This window comes from Ascaphus truei, chromosome 6 (assembly GCF_040206685.1).
Source record: "Ascaphus truei isolate aAscTru1 chromosome 6, aAscTru1.hap1, whole genome shotgun sequence".
NCBI classification, from domain to species: Eukaryota; Metazoa; Chordata; class Amphibia; order Anura; family Ascaphidae; genus Ascaphus; species Ascaphus truei.
In genome coordinates this window covers 7,947,232-7,965,053 of record NC_134488.1, presented here as the reverse complement: position 1 = coordinate 7,965,053, position 17,822 = coordinate 7,947,232, and the positions used below count along the sequence as shown (strand labels likewise).

The following is a 17,822-nucleotide window of genomic DNA, read 5'->3' as shown; positions in this document are numbered from 1 at the left end:
CCCTTCCTCCCCCCCGCTCCCAACGTGGGACGGAGGAGGAAGTACCAGCTCCTCTGCGGCCCGCACGTTACATGGGGGAGGGTGGAAGTACGAGCTCCTACTGCGGCCCGCTTCCCCCCGCGGCCAGCTTCCCGAGCTCACCTCCCGTGGCACCCCCTCCCGAGCCCACCTCCCGTGCCCCCAAGCCCACCTCCCGTCCCGGGCAGCAGGGGATATCGGGGGCAGCAGGGGAAAGCGTCCGGCGGCAAGGTAAGTCATCCCACCCAGTCACTGCCTCCCACCCAAGTGTCCCTGGCCCCCTCCCACCCACCCAAGTGTCCCTGGCCCCCTCCCACCCACCCAAGTGTCCCTGGCCCCCTCCCTCCCACCCACCCAAGTGTCCCTGGCCCCCAAAAAGTGTCCCTGGCCCCCTCCCACCCACCCAAGTGTCCCTGGCCCCCAAAAAGTGTCCCTGGCCCCCAAAGTGTCCCTGGCACCCTCCCACCCACCCAAGTGTCCCTGGCCCCCCAAGTGTCCCTGGCCCCTAAAAGTGTCCCTGGCCCCCAAAAGTGTCCCTGGCCCCCAAAAGTGTCCCTGGCCCCCTCCTACCCACCCAAGTGTCCCTGGCCCCACAGCCTCCCACCCACGTGTCCCTGGCCCCCTCCCTCCCACTCACCCAAGTGTCCCTGGCCCCCTCCCAAAAAGTGTCCCTGGCCCCCTCCCACCCACCCAAGTGTCCCTGGCCCCCTCCCTCCCACCCACGTGTCCCTGCCCCCCCCCCCCTCCAGTCACTCACATCCGTCGTTGCCTGTAATTCACTGTTTGTGTCTGTGTGCGTATAGGGGAGAGCGAGTGTGTGTGTATCAGTGTCTCTGTGTGTGTGTGTATCTGTGTGTATCTGTATCAGTGTGTGTGTGTCTGTGTGTGAATCAGTGTCTGTGTGTATCAGTATCAGTGTAAGTGTGTGTGTAGCAGTGTCTGTGTGGCTGCGTGTGTGTCAGTGGCTGGGTGTGTGTGCCAGTGGCTGTGTGTGTGTGTATCAGTGGCTCTGTGTGTGTATCAGTGTGTGTGTCAGTGGCTGCGTGTGTCAGTGGCTGTGTGTGTATCAGTGGCTGTGTACTGTATGTGTGTGTATCAGTGGCTGTGTGTGTGTATCAGCGGCTGTGTGTGTGTGTCTGTGTGTGTATCAGTGGCTGTGTGTGTGTCTGTGCAGGCCCTATAGACCAGTATAGGCGATAACATTTTTAGTGGGTCACGAAAAAGAAGTTAAAAAATAACCGGGTCACGGAAAAAAAAGTTTGGGAAACCCTGGACTAGACCATTATCGTGATTATGATTGTCTGGGATGTGTTTCCTTTTGCCGACATGCTGTGGCAGTAAGTCAGGGCACGACAGAACCATTGCAAACACAGGCAACATTATTTAATCGTGCAGTTCCCCCAACTCCTCTTTTGATTTAACATGGATAGGAAGCACATGTTCACAGAGCTGAAACATGCTATTTCCAGCTATGGGAAACCCCTGAATCGTTAGATACTTGCTCTTGAAAATTGCGACGGTATGTTCGGTCCAGAAGAAACAAAACGTAGGTTTAAATCCCCAGCCGCACACGAGTCAATGGGAAACTCGTATGACACTGGGGATTTTAATAAAGTACCAGTGACCTTTCCTGGTAAAGTATCTCTGGAACGCAACAACTTTATTTTATATAGCGCTTTTCTCATACTGAGGCTTCACAATTGCAACACATGGATTTTTACAGGCACAGTCTCTGCTCAGATGAGCTTACAATCTAGGTATTTGTTGCCTGTGGCAAAGGGAGATAAAGTGACTTGCCCAAGGTCACAAGGAGCTGACACGGGGAAAGTGTGTGTGTGTGTGTTCGCACGCATGCATTGCAAGGTCAGGGCCCCTCGACTGAAAGTAGGGAATGTCACATTGCTGGCAGCAGGACCCAGCCTCCAGATCATTCGAAGATGGGGCATAGTAGTTGCAGAAAATCCTTGCCCTCTATGATGAAAAGAATCCCTCCTGGTAGCTCCAGCCTGTGATGGTGCAGGGGTACCCAGGTCAGTAAATAAAGGTATTATGCCCGGCTCGGTGCCCGAGCCTTATTGGGAAATGTAGATGTCAGCTCTGTGACCCAGCAATGGCAGTAACACTCTGCTTGTAATAAAAATGTCTGTATGTCTCCCACCAGGTATAAGGTGGCGAGAATAATGTGATTTCTACTGTAAAATGTATTTCAATAGCAGTGTTTCCCTGTAACTGCGCAAAGGAAAAAATGGTTTTAAAACTCAGTAGCGCACGGCTATTAGCTAACTTCTGCTAGGAAGGTCCTAGCGTGCTGAGATTTGCTGTGAGTGCTGGTGCGGTAAAATCATGAAATGGGTTATAACGCAATTTTTATAAAGTTTTATAAAAATTGATGAATGAAAGTCCCCCTATTTTAATTGCTCCAACATTATAGGCATTAGGGGATTTTCAGTCCGACGGCCAGAACATAGGGAAACACTTAAGTTGTAATTACAGTACTTTAGAAGTGTATAGCTGGAAACTCCTGTGAGGGGGGCAATGCATATGTAACTCAGACTTCTAAAATACCCCGCTAGTTTGGATCCACAGTGTCTGAAAAAGTCCATAGTTGAAAATAGTTTGCCAACTAAAGTGTGAAATGGGGAGGGGTAATCCAAGTACCCCATTTTAGCAAATGTCTAGGCAACTGGCCCAGATGTCGGGTCAGCTCAGACAAAATGTCGCCAGGTAAAGGGGCTTGGTCTGGTATGCTAAGCGGCAAAGGTGCGAAGTTCGTGCATGCCCTTGGCAAACTAAGAAGCCCCTCTGCCAGGTTTTCCAAGTATGGGAAACTCTGGGATAGGTGGGAATATTATTCCCACGAACGAGATTGGCTGCAGAGGTTACAGATCGTGATTCTTACTGTATAAGAATCCTTGCAGCCGATCGAGAGTCAGATTTATCTAACCTGGATTTTAAACTTTGCAACATCATAACCCAAGTCAAGAGTTCGTAAGAACTTAGGAATTCAGAACCAATTCTACGGCGATAGAACTAAGTAAGCAGCTGCGGAGGAGAAACAGGGGTTGCGAGAGGTGCCCCTATCCAAAGACTGTTTTTGGTTCTATTTGCGCACAACTCCCATTCCTGGGAAATTCAGCTCCTCCCCCTGGTGGACCCAGGCATCCCAGGCATTGGAAAAGAGGTGCAGCTATAGCTTTCGCGCCAAGCCACACATACTTTGCAAAATCAGAGCTTGCATTTTGCAAACTCTGCACGTGATTCTCCCGATTTTGGCAGGAACCACTCTCCGACCTCAGGATCCTCCTCATGGACCCTGAATTCACACCAGTGCATGCTTGGAGCTCCATCATGGGGGCGATATATTGCAAGAGACCACATCATTGGCATACTCTACATGCACTGTTAACTCTCCCGACTGCAGGTGGGTAGTCCCATCTTGGGGGTGCTATCTTTCAAGCGGTCCACACCGTTGGCATTCTACCTCCCCCTGCGCATTCTAGGACATATTTGAGCACACACCTGTAGTCCCATCTCGGTAGTGTGGTCTTTCAAGCAGTACACACCGTTGGCATACTATGTGTACTCTGCTGATACCATGGGTTTCAAGCACATCTCAGCCCTGGAAGAATAGAAGTACCCCACAGATAATTCCAGTTTGGGGGTGCTATCTTTTAATCGGTCCACAACATAGGCACACCGTAGGCATATTACCAGCATGCACTCGGCTGATACCATGGGTTTCAAACATCTCAGCCTTTGAAGTGAAGGGACTTGGCTCTGATATAGTGAGATCACGCACCTCTCAGATATTGAATTGTCCCGAACAAGGCAACAAACAGCCCTGATACAGTGAGTGCCCCCATTCACTTCTCAGTTAGGCAGTGGTGAGCTTGCAGTCGTGAGCTGGATGCTTCCCTTGACACCTCCTTAAGGGAGCCACTCAGCGTGCAAGCAGTGGGGAATAGGTGGCTCGGTTACAGTGAATGGTACATTACTTCTCCTTCAGCATATATCACCTTGTTTTGCTGTCCCTATTGCTCATCTCAGCAGCACCACCAAATACAACACCTTTCCCCCACTCCCCTAAGGGAGATCTGTAGCTACATGGTATGTTGTGATGTGGTATTCCAGGAGGCCCGAGTCTCCGCAGATGATAGTGGGAGCAGCAACAGGACACATGGTTGTCCGGTACAGCTCCTACATCCTACAGGGATCTGCCAGAGGCAGAGAGTGGTCCTTACAGGAATCCTTCCAGTAATTCACACTCAGGCAAGAACAATATTGGCAGGCCAGACCCGATTCCTTCCTTCTCTTACAAGACAGGTGCTTTACACACACACAGCAGACATGGAACACTTCCCTCGCATCTTGCATGGTCATTTTCCATGACTAGACCCCCCTAGGGCTTGAGGCCCCTGAGGCTAGTCACTCCCCTCCCCCCCTAATTCCTAATCCCTGATTGGGTAAGGCAGAACACCGCCTCTCTCCCCTAAGGAGCAGGCTACATACTGGAACTCCAACACTAAATTTGGGTAGGAAGCATCTTATATACCTGGGATGGGGTTAGTAACCCTGCCTCAAAACTGGGCAGGTTTAGATGATTGACGGGCATCACACCGTACTACATGTGACAGTTAACACCCCCTCAGGCATGATACTTCCAACTGGCCATTAGGCCTGCACCTGGATTTGGCAACAAATTAACTGGTGGCCTAATGGACACACGTGAGAGAGATTTAACCCTACCACTGCCTGCACTTACCAGGACTTACATGCTAGAAACACATAGTCAGTGGCACTAGGCTACATACACATGTTTGGGGTGTGTGTCATAAGAGTACCTATGAATGCCTGCTAAAACAATTATCTGTTACTGGAGATAAAACTGTACTGTAGATTATACATAAATTTATAATTTCTAAAGTAATATATATATATATATATATATATATATATATATATATATATATATATATAAGTGTTCGACAAACCTATACATTTGCACGCCCTGGGCGAGTGGATTTAACATTGTGGCGAGCTCTTATTGGCCCAGGCAGCACACGTGTGGTACTAGGCGGCGAGTAGATTTTTTTTGTTCGGCGAGTAGATTTTTTTGTGATTTGTCGACCACTGTGTGTGTGTGTGTGTGTGTGTGTGTGTGTGTGTGTGTGTGTGTGTGTGTGTACACACACACACACACACACACACACACACACACACACATATATATAAAAGAAGGGGGGGTGGATAAGTCTAATTTTCCAAGGAATACTTACTACATTCCAGTTCATCACTGTGGTCTCCACAGTCGTTCACCCCATCACACACATAATGTCGGGGTTTGCAGAGCTGGCTTTTCTTACAGCGGAACTGTTCTGTGGTGCATACTAAAGAATGAGAGCAAGACTCATCACTGGGCTCTTAACAGTATCCACTACATATCTAATGATGTGGTGCAATACAACCAATCACAATGTAACAGCATATTACGTACATGTTTATTATGGCACACAATCCACAGCCCAACTAAATGTAGCTATCTTGTCCCTGTTTCCTGCTACAGTTCTCGTTTTAAAACGTTCCTCTTTTATAACGAACAAGGAATACTAAAAATGTTGTTGATCCCGTTTGCTCTACTTCAGTGATAAAATATTCAGATACTGTATATGCATGCCTGTTCTATGTCAAATGATCCATCAGGAGTCAGTAAACTGATATAAATTCAAGTTAAACTACAGGTTATAACAATTATAAATATATTCAGAATAACCCACAAGGAATAATGGTACGTGTTAATCCTCCAGTTTACCCTATTAAACAACACTGCTATTATTAGCTATTATTAATTCAATTTGGTTCTGCATCGGGCTGCATCTTTAAGCAAGGAAACACCAGTACAACAGAAGACTAAGTATAAAACTCATAATTAGAAGAGGCATAACATGGAAATTATTGATCTGAAGAGCTTACTATCTAACCAGTACTGACAGACAGTACAAGCAGATACTCAATATGTTTTCCTATGTAATCCTACTGTGCTAATCTTTCAGTGTTGCTTAAACAGGTAGAGGGTTGGCTAAAGAGGGTTTTGTGGATTTTGGTAGAGAATTCAAGATGGTGTGTGCTGTACAGAAGGACCATAGAGACCGTCACAAAGAGGTGTAGTGCTTAAACAAAGGAAAGGACGGAATGGGGATGCATCAAGGAATGCCTCAAATACAGTTTAATTCCATTAACAACTGCCTTGCCAATCATCAACTCATTCTACCCCAAAACCTCAACAGCAAATGCACTTCGGTGAGGGGGGTTTACCTTTGTCAGCCTGCCTCCAACCCATTCCCCCCTGTAACATCGCCAATGTCCAGTTCATACTCACTGCACGAGTCCTCATCGCTGAAGTCCCTACAGTCATTCCACCCATCACATTGCAGCATCTTAGATATGCAGCTGCCGCTCTTGCAGGTATACTGGCCCGGACATGCTGCATGTAACCAAAATGAGCCAGTTAGTATCAATCACTCACTAGTCTTCTGCACTGGGGTGTAACATTACAACAATGTTGATTAAATCACATTGGTTAAGAGAGGTTACACCCATATTAAATTGAGCTCCATTCGTTGTACTGAACAAAATAAACACATCTTACATTATATTAAATAAAAAGGGCATTGTGACGGTAGGGGTAAATGTGACTGATTCTTAATAAAGGTCAAGCCTGCCTTTACCCCCTACCTGTCAATAATACATCTATAATTATATATAAATAAATATATATAATGTTGCCTGGTTCCAGCACTTCAGGGACCAGGAGTTAATTTTGTTTTCATCTAGATGTGGCTAAATGGTCTGTGATCTTTCCAAATAACTTTTTGCATCTAAATGGGTTTGTTGTTGCATTGCATTTCCTCTTCCCCCCCCCCCCCCCCAATCAAGGCATGGTCATATTACAAACACTTGGGGGAAGGAAGACTCCTAGCCAGATGAGATAAAAAATCCCCTTCCACAACTAAAATTGAGATGATCTTAAGAAGCAGCTTGGGTAGAAGCTGCAGTGGACATTGCAGGAAGACAGAACAGGGAACATCTCTTTAGGGAGCTCCCTGCACCTAAGTTTATAGGGTTCCCCTGTTTGTGTGTTGATTTACTGTAAATAGTTGTAGCTATTTCTTTTTCCAATAAATTTATTTGATAAACAGAGTTTCAGTCCGGCGAATTGACCGTTTCAGTCCTGGTCTCCCGTGACAGGTACTACCTGGCATGAATGCCTAACATGGAGAAGTTGAGGGCTCCATGCGTAGCTGAAGGTATTATTGCTTTTACCGGCTAATTTAGTTCAATTTATTTTTATGTTACAATTGTCATGATTTCAGGTGTTACTAGCTAAAATGTCTGATAATTCCTTGGCCATATGCGCCCAGACGTTACACCAGAAAACCCTATGCTCTATTTTATTTATTTTTAAATGTGGGCTGTGAAGCATTGATATACGATATACAAATGTTTTTTAAACCTCTTGAAAATGTTAGAATCCCCTTAAAAATTCTTATACCTAAACGTGTGTATATAAAATTATAGCGTTAGAAGGGTATTTCTTTTTAATCAATGTACAGTACATCTGCCTATAACAAGTATAAAGTATATTCAATTAAAATTCCATTTCTCGTTTTTTTAATTTATTTATTTATTTTTTTAACATTTTAGACTATTGTTTTAAACAAGTTTTTAAAAAGGGTCTCCAGAGGTCAAATATCCATCTGAATCACTTTGTTGAAGGTTGACACAATAAGAAAAACACAGATTTAAACTAATAGATGACTGGATTAACTTCAAGAAACAAAATATAAGGGAAAGAAAATCTGTTTTTATAGTAGATTTCTTGTAGGCTGAGATACATTTTAGGGGACATTTTTTTCCTCCCGTATTTAAAAATATATATATAAGAAACCCCTGCAACGGTAAATGTGTAAATAAAAAGTAGCTGTATTCTGGGTTGGTAAATAAAGTTATTATACTCCATACACCTTACTATAACGTACCATTAAACTCCGACTACTGAATTTCCACAACTGTATATTTTAAGTGAGAGAGAACAGAGAGTTTGGTTACTCTGATAACTCTTATCACAAATTGGAGACTTATGTTGGATTCCCCCCCCCCCCCCCTTTTTTTCTGCTAATGGCTTTAGATTAAGCTCTAGTCTAAGGCAGTGGTGGCTAGCTCCAGTCTTCTGGGGCCACCAACAGGTCAGGTTTTCAGGATATCCCTGATTCAGCACAGATGTCTATCCCTGCTCTAAGGCTTGAGTTGGAATCTTATATGGAGAGCCGATATAAGAGAGGAAGCAGGGACTGTGGCTACTCACGGTTGCTGGGCTCGTAGGACAGGTACTCTGCTGTAAAGCCTGTGTCAGTGTAAGATTTGTCGGAGACGAAACGCACCATCGTTTTGCTGCTATTACTTGAGACAACGAAGGAGGCGCGCTCCCCGCAATACCTAGGAAAAAGAAGATCCGACAGATCTGTGAAAAATTGTTCTCAATGTCCATGGCACATGCACATTACGTGAACATTAGGGAACAAAAACTGCAAATGCTTTGGCCTATCCCACACTGCCTGTCTGTATCTAGGTGTAGCCATCTATCCCCTTGGCTACTAATCTGCCCTGCCTAACACAAACTAGGGTACCAGTGCAGGCAGTGTTAGGGTTTAATCTAGGCCCTGCTGTAGTAAGCAGCTTCCTTGAGTGACATGGGAGGTGGCCTGAGGCCTAGGGGTGGCCCACCCGGGGCTGAGACCTGGCTCGGGAATTCACATTGCGAGTCTTGACTAATGTGTGGCTATATATCCAAACACTACATTTGTTTGATCTTATATTGAATACGAACCTAATACTGTATTAAGGTAACCTTTATCCCCTTTACTGCTACTTAGCTAATTACTGGCTTAATAGTGGTATCCATATTGTACTCTATTTGATCCAGCCATTGTAGCAAGTATATAAGGTATATATGGGTTTTCATCCAACAGGATATCAATTTAAGGTTGACCTATAGGACTGCAGCATCTAAGGACTGATGATTTAAGAATATGATTATGGATAATTTACCCGCATTACCTTGAGTCCTTATTACTCCTCTACAGGGACTTTTATGAATTGTAATAATTACTGTGATATATTTTGATGCAATAAAAGTTTATTTTGTTTATTTTATCCTTCCCTCTCTGGCTATATTATCTACCTTTCGGAGATATTCACTTATGGCCTATTATTGCCAGTAATTTGTAAATATTAGCAAAGAGTGAATCCTAGTGGGGTTCTTTTTACCCTTATGTTTTTTTTCTGTGTGCGATATATAGTTATCTCCATGCAACTGCTACTACCACTATTATAGGACGTACTATTATAGGAGAGCAGTCTAATTCATCTGTTACATTTAACTCTACTGATGAGTTAGCAATATGAAAAGAATAGATGGAAACGTATAGCAATTGGTTTCCTGGTATAATAGAGCTTCACTCACCTTTGTTTGTTGATTTCCACATAGTCATTGGGGCAAGAATTGATAGGGTCTCCTGGCCCGACTAAATAGAACATGTTAAAGCGCAGCTTCACGTGCTTATTCTCAGGAACCTGCAGAGGGAAATAAGGAGTCACTGCACTGAACCACATGAGTTTAGTATAGAGCCCTTCGGTGTGAAAATAATCCTTCGACAGCTCGGTAGCTTAAGTGCCATAATATCTGATGGAGTACAACTCTTTCAAATATGCAGACAAAGCTCTTTAAACATTACGTTGGAAAGGGCAGCGCCTTACATAATGTAAAATGTTACTATAATTTGAAAGGTTTGATCAGCTTTATACAAATATGCCATTATACTTAAGTGGCAATGATATCTAAATATTTTTTTTTTTTTTACTATGTGCAGAGTTGAAACTGTATTATCCCATACCATTGTACAGGGTGGTGTCTATATTATCCTACAGCATCATGTAGGGTAGTTATAGTATTATCCCAACACCATTGTGCTTATAAAACAGACAGATATGATTAGTAGTTCAGACCAGGGCAGGTCTCCAACTGGCAATACACATGGGATTAATACAACCCTCCAATACACATGGGATTAATACAACCCTCCAATACACATGGGATTAATACAACCCTCCAATACACATGGGATTAATACAAACCTCCAATACACATGGGATTAATACAACCCTCCAATACACATGGGATTAATACAACCCTCCAATACACATGGGATTAATACAACCCTCCAATACACATGGGATTAATACAACCCTCCAATACACATGGGATTAATACAACCCTCCAATACACATGGGATTAATACAACCCTCCAATACACATGGGATTAATACAACCCTCCAATACACATGGGATTAATACAAACCTCCAATACACATGGGATTAATACAACCCTCCAATACACATGGGATTAATACAACCCTCCAATACACATGGGATTAATACAACCCTCCAATACACATGGGATTAATACAACCCTCCAATACGGCTCCTCCACTTAAACAGGGCAGAGATCAACTATGAATCTTTATTCCCTTGAATGAACAGAAACCTAATGAGATATAATGGCTACTGCACTTATCCCCATGGCAAAGTAGGCAGTTAAAGGAAAGTGATCTCTACCACGGCACAGAAAATATTGGGGAAGAGCGGCAAGTGATTATGTTCTGAGGTTAGATCATTACAGTATGCACTTTCATTAGGCTTCTGAAAACAAACTCAATCCCTAATGTAGTAACCTACAAGGAGATTACCTGGATATCCCATACGCATTCCATATCGGGCGGATAATGTGCTGGGTAGTAGGGACTGGTAATAACTCCACTGGCCCCTCTCAGATTTTCCCCACAGACTACAAGAGAAGAATAGACAGAAAACTGAATTTCCCAGACATGCCAGCATTTGTTCTGTAATATCCTACTGTAATATCTATGCAAATGTGTATTCCCTGTAATATGGATGTTAAAATCAAACACATTTACATCTGATGGGACATATGAACTGCATTTTACAATAGGGCCAGACAGCACACCAGTGATCAATGAAATATCTCGCCTAAATAGCGCTCTCACTGAATGTAACAAAATTGGTTGCTGTTCTGGATCAATGTGAGACGATCATATAATTTTTTTATTGGTGTAATACCGAAATGTTGCAGGTTTTATGAACAGATCTCCACTTGTCAGGTGTATGATATATTTTAATCTCTATAGATGTGTGCTGAATTAACTATTTGGTTGTAGTTATGAGGGTAGTGTTATGGAGGTATGCTAAGATCAAGAGACGGTTCTTTATTTCGCCACGCTTACATTTCTTCTTTCGTACTTGTGTGAATTCTGCCATGAACCCCGGATGTTTTCCCTTGTCATCCGTGAAAAGTGTCACAAGCATCACATTCTGGGAGGACAGGAACGTGAGGTTGTAGGAAGGAGGGTAACTGCCACATAGCCTAAAAAGGAGAAAAGGATGGATCCAGGTAAATATCACATATACACTCTGGTCCCACAGACCTTTGGAGTAACAAGTAACATCTTCACCCATACAACATGGTTTGCCAATGAAAACAGCCTGCGATATTTGCTACTTTGAGAGCAACGTTAGCAAGGACCCCAAATAAGTATTTTTTCAGCAATGGAAAGGCCTAAAACTACTTTACAATAAATGCCCCTACATCAGTAACCTGACATGACAGTTGGGTCATGTGTATCTGTTACTAGCAATGTGTTAAGGACATGAATATCTCCTTGTATTTGTTATTACTATTGTAAAAATCCAATAAGATGGTTCTGCTGCCTTTCTGAGGTCCTCGTGCGCAGTTATTGTGTTGCAGGTGTGTAAAGGTGGGTTCTGGAGGATGAGGCATCTAGGGATGAGGTCGTCGTTTTTTGCATTTCGTCATTTTGCATTTTTCTTCAGGAGGTTTTTCAGCTCTATTTATGTGAGGAAAATTGTGGTATCTTCCATATTGCCACAAGTAGAGGATGATACCATGTTAGCCCAAAAGATAGACAAAAATAGGATTTGTAAAATAAAATAAAAATAAAGGTAGGAGTTACACTTGTAAAGGTAGAAGTGATACCTTATGCTTGCTCTTCTTTTCTAATTACCCTACTGGCTAAAAGGGCACTGCAGGCGGTGTGAGCGTGCGTGAGGAACTGCAGGCGGTGTGAGCGTGCGTGAGGAACTGCAGGCGGTGTGAGCGTGCGTGAGGAACTGCAGGCGGTGTGAGCGTGCGTGAGGAACTGCAGGCGGTGTGAGCGTGCGTGAGGAACTGCAGGCGGTGTGCGCGTGCGTGAGGAACTGCAGGCGGTGTGAGCGTGCGTGAGGAACTGCAGGCGGTGTGCGCGAGGAACTGCAGGCGGCGTGCGCGAGGAACTGCAGGCGGCGTGCGCAAGGAACTGCAGGCGGTGTGCGCGAGGAACTGCAGGCGGTGTGCGCGAGGAACTGCAGGCGGCTTGCGTGAGGAACTGCAAGCGGTGTGCGCGTGCGTGAGGAACTGCAGGCGGCGTGCGTGAGGAACTGCAGGCGGCGTGCGCGAGGAACTGCAGGCGGCGTGCGTGAGGAACTGCAGGCGGCATGCGCGAGGAACTGCAGGCGGCGTGCGCGAGGAACTGCAGGTGGCGTGCGTGAGGAACTGCAGGCGGCGTGCGTGAGGAACTGCAGGTGGCATGCGTGAGGAACTGCAGGCGGCGTGCGTGAGGAACTGCAGGCGGTGTGCGGGTGCATGAGGAACTGCAGGCGGTGTGCGCGTGCGTCAGGAACTGCAGGCGGTGTGCGCGTGCGTGAGGAACTGCAGGCGGTGTGCGCGAGGAACTGCAGGCGGTGTGCGTGAGGAACTGCAGGCGGCGTGCGTGAGGTACTGCAGGCGGCGTGCGTGAGGAACTGCAGGCGGTGTGCGTTCGGAACTGCAGGCGGTGTGCGTGAGGAACTGCAGGCGGTGTGCGTGAGGAACTGCAGGCGGTGTGCGCGAGGAACTGCAGGCGGTGTGCGTGAGGAACTGCAGGTGGTGTGCGTGTGCGTGAGGAACTGCAGGCGGTGTGCGCGTGCGTGTGGAACTGCAGGCGGTGTGCGTGAGGAACTGCAGGCGGTGTGCGCGAGGAACTGCAGGCGGTGTGCGCGAGGAACTGCAGGCGGTGTGCGCGTGCGTGAGGAACTGCAGGCGGTGTGCGCGTGCGTGAGGAACTGCAGGCGGTGTGCGCTAGGTACTGCAGGCGGTGTGCGCGTGCGTGAGGAACTGCAGGCGGTGTGCGCGTGCGTGAGGAACTGCAGGCGGCGTGCGCGAGGAACTGCAGGCGGTGTGCGCGAGGAACTGCAGGCGGTGTGCGCGTGCGTGAGGAACTGCAGGCGGTGTGCGTGAGGAACTGCAGGCGGTGTGCGTGAGGAACTGCAAGCGGTGTGCGTGAGGAACTGCAGGCGGCGTGCGCGTGCGTGCGTGAGGAACTGCAGGCGGCGTGCGCGTGCGTGCGTGAGGAACTGCAGGCGGTGTGCGCGTGCGTGAGGAACTGCAGGCGGCATGCGTGAGGAACTGCAGGCGGCGTGCGTGAGGAACTGCAGGCGGTGTGCGCGTGCATGAGGAACTGCAGGCGGTGTGAGCGTGCGTGAGGAACTGCAGGCGGTGTGCGCGTGCGTGAGGAACTGAAGGCGGTGTGCGCGAGGAACTGCAGGCGGTGTGCGCGAGGAACTGCAGGCGGCGTGCGTGAGGAACTGCAGGCGGCGTGCGTTAGGAACTGCAGGCGGCGTGCGTTAGGAACTGCAGGCGGTGTGCGCGTGCGTGAGGAACTGCAGGCGGTGTGCGTGAGGAACTGCAGGCAGTGTGCGTGAGGAACTGCAGGCGGTGTGCGTGAGGAACTGCAGGCGGTGTGCGCGAGGAACTGCAGGCGGTGTGCGCGTGCGTGAGGAACTGCAGGCGGTGTGCGTGAGGAACTGCAGGCGGTGTGCGCGTGCGTGAGGAACTGCAGGCGGTGTGCGTGAGGAACTGCAGGCAGTGTGCGCGTGCGTGAGGAACTGCAGGCGGTGTGCGTGAGGAACTGCAGGCGGTGTGCGTGAGGAACTGCAGGCGGTGTGCGTGAGGAACTGCAGGCGGTGTGCGTGAGGAACTGCAGGCGGTGTGCGTGAGGAACTGCAGGCGGTGTGCGTGAGGAACTGCAGGCGGTGTGCGTGAGGAACTGCAGGCGGTGTGCGTGAGGAACTGCAGGCGGTGTGCGTGAGGAACTGCAGGCGGTGTGCGTGAGGAACTGCAGGCGGTTTGCGCGTGCGTGAGGAACTGCAGGCGGTGTGCGTGAGGAACTGCAGGCGGTGTGCGCGTGCGTGAGGAGCTGCAGGCGGTGTGCGTGAGGAACTGCAGGCGGTGTGCGTGAGGAACTGCAGGCGGTGTGCGTGAGGAACTGCAGGCGGTGTGCGTGAGGAACTGCAGGCGGTGTGCGTGAGGAACTGCAGGCGGTGTGCGTGAGGAACTGCAGGCGGTGTGCGCGTGCGTGAGGAACTGCAGGCGGTGTGCGTGAGGAACTGCAGGCGGTGTGCGCGTGCGTGAGGAACTGCAGGCGGTGTGCGTGTGCGTGAGGAACTGCAGGCGGTGTGCGTGAGGAACTGCAGGCGGTGTGCGTGAGGAACTGCAGGCGGTGTGCGTGACGAACTGCAGGCGGTGTGCGTGACGAACTGCAGGCGGTGTGCACGTGCGTGAGGAACTGCAGGCGGTGTGCGTGAGGAACTGCAGGCGGTGTGCGTGAGGAACTGCAGGCGGTGTGCGTGAGGAACTGCAGGCGGTGTGCGTGAGGAACTGCAGGCGGTGTGCGCGTGCGTGAGGAACTGCAGGCGGTGTGCGTGAGGAACTGCAGGCGGTGTGCGTGAGGAACTGCAGGCGGTGTGCGTGAGGAACTGCAGGCGGTGTGCGTGAGGAACTGCAGGTGGCGTGCGTAAGGAACTGCAGGCGGCATGCGCGTGCGTGAGGAACTGCAGGCGGTGTGCGTGAGGAACTGCAGGTGGTGTGCGTGAGGAACTGCAGGCGGTGTGCGCGTGCGTGAGGAACTGCAGGCGGTGTGCGTGAGGAACTGCAGGTGGTGTGCGTGAGGAACTGCAGGCGGCGTGCGTGAGGAACTGCAGGCGGCATGCGTGAGGAACTGCAGGCGGTGTGCGCGTGCGCGAGGAACTGCAGGTGGTGTGCGCGTGCGTGAGGAACTGCAGGCGGTGTGCGTGAGGAACTGCAGGCGGTGTGCGTGAGGAACTGCAGGCGGTGTGCGTGAGGAACTGCAGGCGGCGTGCGCGAGGAACTGCAGGCGGTGTGCGCGAGGAACTGCAGGCGGTGTGCGCGTGCGTGAGGAACTGCAGGCGGTGTGCGCGTGCGTGAGGAACTGCAGGCGGTGTGCGCGAGGAACTGCAGGCGTTGTGTACGCGTGCGTGAGGAACTGCAGGCGGTGTGCGCGAGGAACTGCAGGCGGTGTGCGGGAGGAACTGCAGGCGGTGTGCGGGAGGAACTGCAGGCGGTGTGCACGAGGAACTGCAGGCGGCGTGCGTGAGGAAATGCAGGCGGCGTGCGTGAGGAACTGCAGGCGGTGTGCGTGAGGAACTGCAGGCGGTGTGCGTGAGGAACTGCAGGCGGTGTGCGTGAGGAACTGCAGGTGGTGTGCGTGTGCGTGAGGAACTGCAGGCGGTGTGCGCGAGGAACTGCAGGCGGTGTTCGTGAGCAACTGCAGGCGGTGTGCGTGAGGAACTGCAGGCGGTGTGCGCGAGGAACTGCAGGCGGTGTGCGTGAGCAACTGCAGGCGGTGTGCGCGAGGAACTGCAGGCGGTGCGCGTGAGGAAGTGCAGGCGGTGTGCGCGTGTGTAAGGAACTGCAGGCGGTGTGCGCGAGGAACTGCAGGCGGTGTGCGCGAGGAACTGCAGGCGGTGTGCGTGAGCAACTGCAGGCGGTGTGCGCGAGGAACTGCAGGCGGTGCGCGTGAGGAAGTGCAGGCGGTGTGCGCGTGTGTAAGGAACTGCAGGCGGTGTGCGCGAGGAACTGCAGGCGGTGAGCGCGAGGAACTGCAGGCGGTGTGCGCGAGGAACTGCAGGCGGTGTGCGTGAGCAACTGCAGGCGGTGTGCGTGAGGAACTGCAGGCGGTGTGCGTGAGGAACTGCAGGCGGTGTGCGTGAGGAACTGCAGGTGGTGTGCGTGTGCGTGAGGAACTGCAGGCGGTGTGCGCGAGGAACTGCAGGCGGTGTGCGTGAGCAACTGCAGGCGGTGTGCGTGAGGAACTGCAGGCGGTGTGCGCGAGGAACTGCAGGCGGTGTGCGTGAGCAACTGCAGGCGGTGTGCGCGAGGAACTGCAGGCGGTGTGCGTGAGGAACTGCAGGCGGTGTGCGCGTGTGTAAGGAACTGCATGCGGTGTGCGTGAGGAACTGCAGGCGGTGTGCGTGAGGAACTGCAGGCGGTGTGCGTGAGGAACTGCAGGCGGTGTGCGTGAGGAACTGCAGGCGGTGTGCGCGAGGAACTGCAGGCGGTGTGCGTGAGGAACTGCAGGCGGCGTGCGTGAGGAACTGCAGGCGGTGTGCGTGAGGAACTGCAGGCGGTGTGCGTGAGGAACTGCAGGCGGTGTGCGTGAGGAACTGCAGGTGGTGTGCGTGTGCGTGAGGAACTGCAGGCGGTGTGCGCGAGGAACTGCAGGCGGTGTGCGTGAGCAACTGCAGGCGGTGTGCGTGAGGAACTGCAGGCGGTGTGCGCGAGGAACTGCAGGCGGTGTGCGTGAGCAACTGCAGGCGGTGTGCGTGAGCAACTGCAGGCGGTGTGCGTGAGCAACTGCAGGCGGTGTGCGCAAGGAACTGCAGGCGGTGTGCGTGAGGAAGTGCAGGCGGTGTGCGCGTGTGTAAGGAACTGCATGCGGTGTGCGTGAGGAACTGCAGGCGGTGTGCGCGAGGAACTGCAGGCGGTGTGCGCGAGGAACTGCAGGCGGTGTGCGCGAGGAACTGCAGGCGGTGTGCGCGAGCAACTGCAGGCGGTGTGCGTGAGCAACTGCAGGCGGTGTGCGTGAGGAACTGCAGGCGGTGTGCGTGAGGAACTGCAGGTGGTGTGCGTGTGCGTGAAGAACTGCAGGCGGTGTGCGCGAGGAACTGCAGGCGGTGTGCGTGAGCAACTGCAGGCGGTGTGCGTGAGGAACTGCAGGCGGTGTGCGCGAGGAACTGCAGGCGGTGTGCGTGAGCAACTGCAGGCGGTGTGCGTGAGGAACTGCAGGCGGTGTGCGCGTGTGTAAGGAACTGCATGCGGTGTGCGTGAGGAACTGCAGGCGGTGTGCGTGAGGAACTGCAGGCGGTGTGCGTGAGGAACTGCAGGCGGTGTGCGTGAGGAACTGCAGGCGGTGTGCGTGAGGAACTGCAGGCGGTGTGCGTGAGGAACTGCAGGCGGTGTGCGCGTGCGTGAGGAATTGCAGGCGGTGTGCGTGAGGAACTGCAGGCGGTGTGCGCGTGCGTGAGGAACTGCAGGCGGTGTGCGGGTGCATGAGGAACTGCAGGCGGTGTGCGAGGAACTGCAGGTGGTGTGCGCGTGCGTGAGGAACTGCAGGCGGTGTGCGTGAGGAACTGCAGGCGGTGTGCGTGTGTGTGTGAGGAACTGCAGGCGGTGTGCGTGAGGAACTGCAGGCGGTGTGCGTGAGGAACTGCAGGCGGTGTGCGTGAGGAACTGCAGGCGGTGTGCGTGAGGAACTGCAGGCGGTGTGCGTGTGTGTGAGGAACTGCAGGCGGTGTGCGTGAGGAACTGCAGGCGGTGTGCGTGAGGAACTGCAGGCGG

The 17,822-nt window shown here is 50.9% G+C and overlaps 1 protein-coding gene across 1 annotated transcript in view; it reads right to left on the bottom strand.

Annotated features, from left to right (window-relative positions):
- LOC142496653 (suppressor of tumorigenicity 14 protein homolog) overlaps window positions 1-17,822 on the bottom strand; it is a 59,304-nt gene that overhangs the window by 19,681 nt on the left and 21,801 nt on the right. Inside the window, exons 7-12 of the mRNA XM_075603355.1 lie at window positions 11,377-11,516; window positions 10,822-10,919; window positions 9,539-9,648; window positions 8,381-8,511; window positions 6,395-6,499; window positions 5,295-5,405 (exon numbers count right to left, since the gene is read on the bottom strand). Coding sequence (XP_075459470.1) covers window positions 5,295-5,405; window positions 6,395-6,499; window positions 8,381-8,511; window positions 9,539-9,648; window positions 10,822-10,919; window positions 11,377-11,516 — 695 coding nt within the window. The remainder of the gene's footprint in view (window positions 1-5,294; window positions 5,406-6,394; window positions 6,500-8,380; window positions 8,512-9,538; window positions 9,649-10,821; window positions 10,920-11,376; window positions 11,517-17,822) is intronic.